This window comes from Eublepharis macularius, chromosome 1 (genome assembly GCF_028583425.1).
Source record: "Eublepharis macularius isolate TG4126 chromosome 1, MPM_Emac_v1.0, whole genome shotgun sequence".
Taxonomy (NCBI): domain Eukaryota; kingdom Metazoa; phylum Chordata; class Lepidosauria; order Squamata; family Eublepharidae; genus Eublepharis; species Eublepharis macularius.
In genome coordinates, this window is record NC_072790.1 from 134,247,931 (window position 1) to 134,260,091 (window position 12,161).

The 12,161-nt window shown below is 43.8% G+C and overlaps 1 protein-coding gene across 4 annotated transcripts in view; it reads left to right on the forward strand.

The window, feature by feature from the left end:
* Window positions 1-3,050: 3,050 nt before the first annotated feature.
* ZDHHC14 (zinc finger DHHC-type palmitoyltransferase 14) overlaps window positions 3,051-12,161 on the forward strand; it is a 97,892-nt gene continuing 88,781 nt past the window's right edge. For all 4 annotated transcript variants that reach the window (XM_054969967.1, XM_054969980.1, XM_054969974.1 and 1 more), the window contains exon 1: window positions 3,051-5,181. In XM_054969967.1, the coding sequence (XP_054825942.1) occupies window positions 4,928-5,181 (254 nt within the window). In that variant the 5' untranslated portion in view covers window positions 3,051-4,927. The remainder of the gene's footprint in view (window positions 5,182-12,161) is intronic.

A 12,161-nucleotide genomic window follows, 5' to 3' on the forward strand; every position in this document is an offset into this window, starting at 1 on the left:
GAAGTGAGGCAAGGATGAGCCGAGGAAGACAGGCAGCAATAGTCCTTGGCTTCACTGTGGTGCTGGCTACCGCTACTGGCTTGTACTTGCATATTAGCCCATTTGCTGGTGAACTTCCACCAGATGAGGCAGTGTTGCTGGAACAGGGATGGGACCAGTGGAAGTGAAGAGCCATTTTCCATGGCTATTTTGGCAACCCTGTCCACCCCTGTTGCTATGTCATAAAGATAATCCATTTCAGTCTGATTGTTGCCCACGTCATGGCAGACAAGCATCATTGGTTGTCCCAATGAATATTCTGCACTGGTCCGCTGACTGAGAGACTGCACCCCTGTTTGTCTTTCTGTACTTCTCAGTGTCTTTCAGTATTGTTGACAATATTATCCTGTGACAGCACAGCATTCATATTTGCTAACACTGTAAACTGGAACCAGGTAGTGGGGCCATATGGAAATGTAAATCCCAAAGACAGCTCTCTCTACCACACAGCCACAAAGATGTAGGTAGATAACATGCACAAATGGGGTCATCTTCACCCACTTCTTTGCAAACTGTGGGTCTGTGAACCCTCAAAATGGATCCAGGGCATCCATGGTGGATTCAACGCTCTAGAGGCAAGGATTAGAGTTTCTTACATGCCCCCCTCCAGTAACATATGTGGAAGAAGAAAGCTTCTCACACATGCAAAGGACAAAGGCCTTCAGACTTTACAGCCCTAGGCACATGGCTGCTTTCTCCTTCCCTCCCCCCTGCTCAGATGAGCAAAGCTGCTGTGGTGAAACACAGGGGAAGAGGTGGTCCTGCAGATATGAGGGGCCAAGTCCATGTGATAGTCAAAAGCTTGAACTGAGCCTGGTAACTGATGGGTAGCTAGGTGGAGTGACTGCAGAATGGGAGTAATATGCATGCTCTACTTAGCTCCTACCAGTAAATGAGCTGCAGTGTTCTGGAATCTCCTACGTAGAATACATTACAGTAGTTTAGTCTTGATGTTACCATGGCATGAATCCAGGTGGCCAGATTGGCTGTGCCAAGGTAGGGTAGCCTGACTGTGTCAAGGTAGGCTAGTCTGTGTCCAGATTAGCCTGAGTTGAGAGAAGGCCATTTTTGTACCTGCATTAAGTTGCTTTTCTAACTACAGCGCTGGATTCAGTATAACCCCTTGTCTCTTAACTGAGACTCTCTCTACACAAGACATCTGATACGTAAAGAACACGTGTTGGGGGATGCAATTAGTCAGGAAGGCTTTAGAGGAGGCCTTCCTGGAGGTGAAGATGAAATTAACAAACCTTCTGAGGAGCAATCTCCGACAGCCCTGCATCACCAGGGGATCCATAAGTGTTGCGTATGGTTAATTTTCCATTGTAATTGCTTTAGTTTGGTTAATTCCCCACGGTGTTAGCAGAATTATCTGGATGCAGCAAGCCCAGGCTTCTCCCTCCCCTCCACCCCCCATTCTCCTGTGTCATTTCCCTCAGTAGCAAAAGTAGCACCCTCCGCAGGATGAGAGCCCCACTTTATGTTAACCTTTTGGTTTCTGCTCTGCACCCTAGACATGCTCAGACTACTTTTATTAAGGGGAGGGGTATAGCCAAAGGTAGCCTTTTGGGTAACAATCTTTCAGAATCACGTGGCAGAGATGGGCCTGATTGGTGCTATGTCTGACTGGTTTGAGGCATTTCTGGAAGAGAGCTTTCAACAGATGCTGCTGGGAGAAGTCTGCTTGCTCTCTGGGCCACTGGTCTATGAGGTACTATTATTTATTAATTTAAATATTTTCAGTGTTGTCTTTATATCAAATGTAGGGTCTTCAAGGTAGTCAGCAGTCAAAAACATTAAAAACATATTTTAAAGTACATTAAAACAAACTTTAAAATACATAAAAATTAAAATTAAAAACAGAAAATACATGAACAAGGATGAATCAATGAGGCAACACCAAACTATAAGATTCCATATTGTCTCTAATGCTTTTTAAGATCTAAAACCACTAGAAGAAATCATCTTGAGATTTTGGATGAGGGTCACTAAGGATGATACTCAACTTTCTCTCCTTTCCATCAAATTCAAGAAGCCGTGGGTGAAATTTAACAGTATATGAAGAGTCCCATGGCACCTGTCATTGTGGCAGGTGTGGACTAAGGGGAAGTATCCTTTCCACCTTATCTTTCTGCAAAATAATACATTGCTTAAAAAGGGTAGCGGAAAGGGTATTCTGTGGGACTTTTGTGGCTGGTTGCACAATTAGTTCTGTTGCTCCTACAAATTTGGTTGGTGTAGTCCAAGAAATATCCATTCCAAGCTATTTGTGCACAAAACTAGTGAAATGAATTGAATCAGTAATGGAATGTGTGTTCTGTGGAACTTTTGTAGCTTGGTACATAACTGCCATCTACAACAATGTACACTGTCTATTAGGCTGGTTGGTGTGTCAGAAACTGTTCTAATAAAGTATTTTTTGTTGCAAATCACTTTAATTTGGAAAGAGGTTAATAAAATTAAAAATTACCCCGTTCTTATTTCTAATATATTGTTCTCCAGTGTCTTTAACTCATCCCACTGTTTTTTGTGGTACTACTATTTTTTAAAGCCCGTTCCAGCTTTTACCCCTTCCCAGTTAGAAGTGCTAACAGGAATAATAATAATCATAATTGGAAAAAAATTCTTTCTACTCTTCCTACTGCCCCTTGTCCCCTACCCCACTCTCTCCAATGCCTCTTCGTCCGCTATCTCCATGAGGATATACTTCAGCAAGCAAAACCAACGGGAGAGAAGAAACCTCTTCGCCTCTCTGGGACTTGTAGTCCTGCTCCTTTTCCGCCTTACCCTAACCTCATTTTCCTTTCTATCAGAGCTCATGTCTATGGGCGGTGCAAGCGGAAGAAGCGAACGGACTACATTTCCCAGAAGGTCATAATGGGAGGAGGGGAGAGACGTGGCCGAGGGAAGGAGCGGAACCATAAGCCCTTACGGAGGTAAACTGACATTTGGTGGGGGAGGGGCGGTAGCGGTGGCATCATCTCCCTTCTGTCCTCCCCCTTTCATTTCTGCGACCTGCGGCTGTTGGCCAGGAGAGGAGAAAGGAAAGCAGCGGCGGTTCCCGCTGCCGCCGCCTAGGTATGGCAGAAGGCATTGCAGCCGGCTGCTGTGGGCAGCGGGCTGGGTAAGCGTGCTCTCCCGGAGATACTGACACGAGCCCCTTCTCTGCTGCGAGTCTGTGCTTTGAGGGAGAAAGATGCAGTTAAAATGAACAAAGACTGACGGCTCTGTCTGTGGAACGACTTTCCGGACAGAGAGAGCAAGAGGAAGGCTCCCGCCGCCCCAGCAGCTGCCCTCCCTTGGCTCTGTGAAGCCGGAGCTGACGGGCAGAGTAACTGCTGTTGCCGTCCAGCGCTTGACAATGAAACCGAAAGGCAAATCCCACGGAGGGAATGGGGGTCGCTGCTCCGAGTGATCCGCTCTCGGGGACGGTTTTACCAGAGGTCTCCTCTTCGCCTTCCTCCAGAAGCGACTCGGCAAAGCCCAGAAGAAACCGAGCGCGTCGCTCCCAGGGTGTCTCTGTTATAACCGCGCCTGCCTTGCCGCCTTCCCCTGCTTTTGAACAGGGGCGCGTTGATTCTGGACGGAGAGGCGGCCGCCGCGCCGTTGTTTCGGGGGCGCTTGTCACTGTGCCTCGCCGCGCTGTTCTCTTCCGCAGTAGCCTGGGAGATGAGAAGGAAGAAGTGGCGGCTTCTGCTTGGGCTGGGGCTGGCTGTCGGGGACAAGCCTACTAGATAAGGAGACGGGGAAGCCGAGCGAGCGCCTGGGTCGGCGGCAGGGCGCGCTCAGGCGGAGGGGTGTTGCGGTCTGGCTGGGGAGCCAGCAACCGTTTGGAAGGGCGCAGGATGGCCCTTGGCTGGCAAACGGGCCTTCGGTGCTGCAAACATCTGGCTGAGTAATTTCTGCTCCCTGACTGGAAAGGAGGGATGAGCTTCTGTAAAGGACTGAAGGGCTGAATCAAGAAGAACGACAGAAGAGAGAGGAGGAGAAAAGAGGAGGCGGCAGCAGCCGCAGCAGCCGAGAACTGGAAGACTGTGGTGGCTGGTGACTGAAACAACCACCTTGCAATCGACTCCGAAAGAACGAGGGTAGGGGGCGGAATAGGAGAAGCAGGTTGTTTCTCTTGTCACATAACGCTGACTGGCTCCTCGTATGCCCTCTCTAGTTCCCCCCGCCCCAGGAATGAGGTTTGACTATAATATTGAACGACCTCTTTCATGCTTAGGAAAGTTTGAGTTTTTATAGTGAGAAAAAGCGATAATCCTGTTGTGAATCAGAGCAACAAGAAGAAAAATAACAGAGGACTCACAGTAAAGTGTAGGGTTAAGGAAGAAATTGGATGAAATGGGTTGTTTCTCAGCAGCTGAACTTAGATCAGGATTGATATGTCTGAAAAAATTAATAGGAATTTTTTATTTTTGTAGAATCATCTGTATTACAACAAACCTTTGTGAAAGAAAGCTACTCGGCTACAAAATGGCTTGCCTCCAATTTTGAACCAAGACTTTCTTAAAGATGTTTTGTGTGATGTTTTGTCTGTGAAGTACACACTGAACAGTTTAAGCAAAGGGCGCAATGCTTCAAAATTCTTTTAAAGTTTTATGATTGGTTGGAAATTAATTTATATTTTGACTTTTCTAGTTCATCCTCTGTTAAATGATTATGCAGTTCTAAAGGATTATTTTGAACTGTTTTTATTTAGTTGTGAAGAAGGGGAAAACTACTTACTATTTCTGGAATGACGCCTTTAGACTCTCAACAGTTAACTGCATATTATATAATGTTGTGATAAACTTTTAAAAATAAAACAACTAATAGTGGCTTCTGGAAAACTTTCTCTTCAGCAAGATTTGTTTGGGGGAGTGTTCCCCCTCCTTATTCTCCCTTGATGACTCCTGGCGCTGGTGGTGGAGGGCCCATGAAAGACTGTGAATACAGTCAGATCAGCACTCACAGCTCCTCTTCTCCCATGGAGTCTCCCCATAAGAAAAAGAAAACAGCTTTGAGGAGAAAATGGGAGGTTTTCCCTGGGAGAAACAAATTCTTTTGCAATGGAAGGATCATGATGGCTCGCCAGACGGGAGTATTCTACCTGACACTTCTTCTTATCTTGGTTACCAGTGGACTCTTCTTTGCTTTTGAGTAAGTGGTGTTTAAGTTTCCCTACCCACCCACCCCTTTAATGGAGCAGATTTGTACTGCACTGTTTTCCTTGTGCATATTGGCTGTGTTATACTGTGTTATATGTTGGAAGATTTGAGACTGAATAATCTTTTTGCTTCAAATGCAATTTAAAAACACATGTGCTTAACATAACATGAAGCATATTAATATACCCAAACATCATCAGCTACATGTCTGTGGAAGGACTAGATATTCTCACTTTAGAATCCTCAAGAATTAACATTGGATCGTTCCTTAAGAAAATGTTTGTTTTTCCAAAGAGTTTTTGAAAGTTTTCTGTTGGGATAAACATTTGCAGAATATCTGTCAATTCCTAGTGCATCAATGGGTGATTAAAGAACAAGTTGTTCATACTTCAATCTTAGTATTGCTTCATATCCAACCCCCCCCCCCCCATTACACTTTTGTCTTGCTATGTTCATGCCTTGAGCATCAAGATATGTATCCACTGTTTAATCTGCATGGCATTGGGCATAGTCTATGTGACTGCATTTTTCATCTGGCCCCCTAATCTGCCACTGTTTAGTATCCAACTTCCTGGTTTATTTGCATGAAGTACCTTTCTGTGATCAGCATGGACAAATGTTTCACAGTATTTATTTCCCACCTACTGTATTGTTCCAACTTTCATTACAATACACTTGTTTTTTGTAAATTCATCCTCATAAGGCACCTTACTTGTTACTCTCTTTTTTGAGGAATGGGGAGTTGTTTTTGACCTTGAACAACCTCAACTTCTTTTCACCTCTCTCAAGTTCTGTTCTTCTCCCCACTATGTCTATAGTTGCAGCTGCATATGCAGCAGTTTTTAAAAAGCAAAAAAGTGACCAAGGAGGAATAAATGAGTGTACGTGGGACATTTTTCAATGGGCCAACAAACGAGTAACTATTTTTTTTAAAAAATGACAAAGGACATATTTTGTCTTCTTTTATACTTCATGCCTTGCTTTACTCTGGTACCTGTGCAAATTATGTTTGTAGAAGGTTGATAGCCTTAAGGCTAATTTATTGTGTTACACATTTTGCTTTGCAGTAGTTTAAATGCATGAGTAAAGTGCAGTAAAATACAGAAGTGGGTATTCTAGCATACAGCTAATAGAAATGTTTTATAGAAATAAATTGGACTTACGTGGGAGAAATACCATTGAAACCATGACAATTTAGTAGGACAATAAATGTTTTGATAGTCAGTAGGCATAAAATGATATGAAATGTTCTGTGAATTGGGGCGGAAAAGTAAATTCTTTGCATTCAGACATTTTGGACTAGTGTCAGCTTTTTTGTTTCTTTGAGTTAAAATGCAGGATGTTCTAGTGTTTCCTTGCTCAGTTTTTTTTTGTTAAATATGCATTTATTCTTTGAATGAAATTTTGCAGTATATTGGTTGTCTATTTGTCGAGTTTGAGTCTAAGTTACCTTGAAAGCTTGTCACAATTTGGGACCCACATATATGAAGGATTGTCTCTCCTAGCTTTAACTTTAGTGCCACCTTAAACCTGTCCATTCTCTACTATCTGGTCCTCCTCCAATTTGCTCACCTGGTCTCCACTAGAAATCAAGCTTTTAAAATACTGCCAAACCCCTGGAATAGCCCATTTGAGGATCAAGCCAGATGCTCAATGAAGGGAATTCTGTAATTTGAGCCTGCAGCTTTATTTTAGCAATGTAGTTATCAGGTTCTTCTGATTGAAAATATGGAGAGAGGGTTTTTAAAGCTGTCTCCCCGTTTTTTTTTTCTCCTGGGGAGTTACTGTTTGCCCTATTGGGGCAAACTTTAGGGTACATGTATAAGTTTCCCCAAAGTGGGAAATAGCAGTTCCCAAGGCTGTTTCTAGTCAGGGAAATGGCATGGGCAGAAGGCTTGAAATCTTGTTCTGTGTACCACAGCCCCAATCAAGGCCAATATGCCTTGAAGTTGCAGGGTTTTTAAAAAATGGAAACTTCAGTCACAGAACTCCCTGCACCTCATCTGGTTCAGCCTTGCAACTGAGCAGCATTCTTTATTCACCTTGTCCTTCAGGAGGACTTGCAAGATGCTACTTTTTCCAAAAGTGTTTCTGTTGATATGGATGGTAATTAGTCCTGCTTTAATGTTCACTGATGTTGTTTATGTCATTTTTTTCTGAGAGGGAAGATGTTGTTTTGTTGTGGGTGTCAGGGTTTTGATGGGGTTTGTGGATTGTATTTATATTTTTTATAATTAGTTTTGTTTGGATTGTTATGCAGTTATTTCAACTCTTATGTAATTATTTGATCTCTTGTTAGTTACCTTGAGTGTCTTGGGGATAAGCATGGTACAAATGATTTAAAGTAAAATAAAAATTCTCTTGTTTTGGATTAGTTTTTCATAACAGCAAGTTTTTGATAGTAAGCTTAAGGGTGAAAGCACATCTGAATGTATTTCTATAATTTGTACAGTGCAGCTACTGGAGCTGTGATTTAAAAGGGAAAATCAATACAGGGGGAAAGGTAGCATTTTCCTTGCCCTGTTTTCCAACTATAAATTACTATTTCCAAGTTCCTTTTGTCTGTTTTAGGGAACCAGCTTGAAGAGGGAATAATTTTTAGCAGGAAAATTACGTTAGGGTGAAGAGATAATTTGCCTTCCTCTTTTCACAGCAGTCTTGTTCTTTAAATTGTAGCCCTGTTATATTATAGAAGATTAAATAAGTCACTGAAAATAATTGTCAAACTACTCCTAGATAAATCTGCCGATCACATTGTTAAAAGCCAAGTTTACTTCAATCTCTGACTACTTCATACATGCACATGTAGAGGTTGAAGTGATCAAAAGTTCAGTAAACAACTATTGGCAAAATTAGGCTTTCTCTTTTCCAGGTAAATGGACATTTATTTATTTATTTAGCTACATATTTGTTTATTTATGTCATTTATAGTCCACCTTTCAACATGGATTACATAGTGTGACATTAGTACAATCAGTATCAAGGGCATTTCCATACAGAGTCAAGGGCAATGTCATAGGATTTTACAAAGACATAGCATTAGCAAGGATCCAATACAAAGGTGAAGAATTGCTGAAACAGAACATAATCAATTCTAGGACTGACATTATATAACATGAAGCATAGGTAGTATATAGGAACACATGTTTAAGACAACAGGTAGTACGTAAGGTACATAGTGGTGAAGTCTATGGTCCCTAACTCATTAGCGAAGCATCTGAGACTCTTTCCCTACAATACTTCCCTCCCATCTAAGTAAAAAGGCTTTTTGAATTATTCAGTTTTGCATCATTTATGGAAAGCCAGGAGAGTGGGAGCTCTTTTGACCTCCTCAGACATGGGTGGACAACATGTTATTTTTGGTTTGCAGAAGCTGAGAGAAAAGTTCATTGGAGAAATGTGTTTTAGGTGGTAGCCTTGTGGTCTGCAGTAGAACAGTAGGATTGGAGTTCAGTGGCACCTTGGAGACCAACAAGATTTTCAGACTATGAGCTTTTGAGAATCATAGCTTTCTTCTTAAGATACCAATTTAATTTGGGCTTGACGATGAAAGCATTCTATATAGGGATCTAATGTGGCATTGGAGAAATGTTATGAGCTATAAATGAACCAAAGTAGCAAGGAGGAGCTGGCGTCAAGGGCTGCTTTATATTTTCCGTGGTCACAAAGACATTTTTCTATTTTATTTCCAAGTAGCACAGAGCCACAGCCAATTTCAGTTCCTTGGCATGTGTACTTCCTATTGGGGATGTGTATTTCAAAATTCAAATGTCATTACACGTGGTGGTAGGCATGCTCCTGCCCTGTGACGGGCCTTAGCATGCCCGCCACCTGGTGTGATGATGTCACTGCTGGAATGACATCATTGAGCCTGCTGGGAGCTCTCGCACAAGAGAATTGATGAGGTAAGTGCCAGGTCTCCCCACCCCTTCCACTGGGAGGTTAAGGGGACCTGTCAACCCTAACTTATTGATATTGTAAGTGTAATGCTTAGCAGTGTAAATAGTTGATGTTTTATTTCTGCTAATTAAGATGGAGTTTTGAATGTATGTTTACTGTAGGTAAAAATGCAGGCCTCTGATCTAAGAAAAGGGGGGAGGTGGATGGGTAAGTGAAATGGGCTGTGATTGGACAGTAGCTGTACGCTAGGGGGCAGAGTGAGCTTAGAGAGAGGTGCTGGGAGACAGAAAGAGTGAGGTGCTATAATCTGAGGGGGTCTGTGTTCTTTTCTTTATGGATATTATCAGGCTCCCCTTCGAGGTCATCAGCACCTGGTGGGGTGGCAACCCTCCAGGTTGGCTCTTGCTCTGGGCTGGTCACAGGATTGGCCTCTGAAATGGGGGAGAAGGGAGGTTTCGTGGCACCTTTGTTCCCTCTCTCCCTCCATTGGCTCAGTTGGCTCTAGCCTTTCTCTCTGAACATTGCCATGCTCTCTCTCTCTCTCTCTCTCTCTCTCTCTCAGCTGTGCTTGCTCATGTTCACTCCCAACTACTTTTCAACAGCCACCCTGAGGTTTGCCCTTATATAGCCCATCTGAAGGAAGACTCCCCCCCTCCCCCAGATTTTGCCCTATCCGCGGCTGCCCAGGCCCCCCCCCCAGTGATGCCAAACAACAAGAAACCCACACCAGGGAAAGATTAAGTGAATAATATTTCTTAAATGCACTTAATGCAAATATTTCTCAATTGCTATACTTGATACAAAAATAATGATCAACTCAATATTTTCAAAAGACTTATCATAATACACCCTTCAAGGTGATATTCAATGTCCCAGTGTCCAAAGGGGTGCACTTTGTAAGCCCCCCAGAGTCTTTAACGATGATTCTCCGTGTTGCAGACAGAAATCCCTCTGTCTCTCCAATGCAATTAGATTGATATCTTTTTTGTAGTTGTAGTTTCTTCTTTTTCAGGTTGGTGGAGCAGTGAAACTGGAAGGGGCCCCGAAGGGGTCCCCCCGCCCTACACGCTGCCAGCAAAATTAGCTTGTTTCGTGTGATGTCCACTTCCTCAGGGGCCAATCAAATGACCACCACACAAGCAATATTCAAAGAATCACCGGAGAAACTCTCACGTGCATACAATTCTGCACACTTGTCAGTGCACCCCTTTGGACACTGGGGTACAAAGTACACCCCTTTGGACACTGGGACATTGAATATGGGAATATTCAGCTTCAAGGGTGTATTATGATAAGTCTTTTGAAAATACTGTATGAGAGTTGATCATTATTTTTGTATCAAGTATAGCAATTGAGAAATATTTGCATTAAGTGCATTTAAGAAATATTATTCACTTAATCTTTCCCTGGTGTGGGTTTTTTGTTGTTTGGCATTTACTTGTGGGGAAAGCCTCTTTACTTTTGGAGACCTCCCCCCTCCAGTGATGGCCAGGGCGTTCCCCCTCTTCCAGCTCCTTCTGAAGCCTGGACTGGCCCTCAGCCTCTCCTCATGCCTCCCTGGCCATTCTGCAGGGCGGGGCTGGCCGGCATCCATGTCTGGGTGTGGCCTAGTTTCCTCCCTGGTGTGGCATGTGAGGTGGGTCCTGGCTCCGTTGCGGCTCATGGAACACCCACCAGCTGCTCCTCCAGCGGCACTACACCTCCTGTGTCCTCCTCTTCTCCAGGTCTCCTTCCTTGCTGGCTGCCACAGTGCTCCATACTGTTCCCTGGCTCTGCCTGGGCCATGCCACTGCAGGGACTTTGGCCTGGTCGGGGCTTCCCTGACCCAGCTGGGCGTTGGGCCGTGGCCAGGGGGCTTCCTTCAACCTAGCTGAGCATCAGGCGGTGGTGGGGGATTCCCCTGGCCCAGCTGGGTGTCAGACCACGGCCAGGCTGTCTTCTTTTTGCTCATCCTTGCCGCCAGGTGAGTCTTGCAGGGGCTGGGGTCGCGAGTCTGGGGGGTGTCGCTCTTCTACCCCCAGACAGATATTATTAGCCTAAGTGGCAACTGGGGAGGAAATAAGGCTTTGTGATTGAGTCCGTTTAGAAATATATGAAGATCTGTACCTATCTGAAACCTATATGCTTATGAACTACTTTAAAACCATTACTCATATGTATTTATAAATAAATTCTATTTTTGTTTAAATGAAACATGTATTTCATGTAATATAAAGGATCCCCTTTTACTTCACAGCCACTCCCACATGCTGACCATTCCACCCAATATAACAAAGCTCTCCTAAGTAAAAGTTAAACTAAGAGACTTAAGGCAAGAGAGCCTTTGGTGGCAGCAAAAAACTAAGGCAGGCAGTATAATACAGACCATTTCAGAGCCTTATGGTGAGGTACCATTGCAGGTGTTACATACCAGAAATCTCATAAAGGGAGCAAAACATCACAGTATGTAACTATGCCTTTTTAAAGGTAGTGTTGTCTCTTCCCCCACTGTTAGAGTAGCCAGATGGCGGGTGGGGGGGGCTTACTTTTTGTGTGCACACAGAGTGTGGGCGCTCCTGGGACAGCATGATGATGTCATTGCAGGAAGTAACATCATCATGCCGCCCCCCCACCTCCTGGTGCCATTCCTGGGCAGCACCGCACAGCCAAAGTAGGCTGTTTGGGCTGCCAGACCCCCCCCCCCCCGCTTGCTTCTCAGGGTGCCCTGTCCCGGAGAAGCAGCATTTCATGGAGATTATTGGGCAGTTGTGGGAGGGGAAGGCTGGAAACCTCTGTTCTGCCAATGGAAAATTTAGTCTGGATCCAACCTTTTGACTGATTATTTGAGAAAATAATTTTTTTAAAAAAACCATGCTTGGTAGAAGTTTTTTGTCACACATTACTGATTTCTGAGAAAAGGGTACGTCCTTCTAAATGAGGAGGTGTATGTGTATAGGCATGTACAGAGATAGAAAACAAGAGGCCTCATTTGTAATAGTCCCACCAGGTGATTCCACAATAAATAATGTAGGTTGCCACTTAAGGCATCCTTTAGAAAAAACTCCATGGAATATTTCACTACAGTTAAATAAT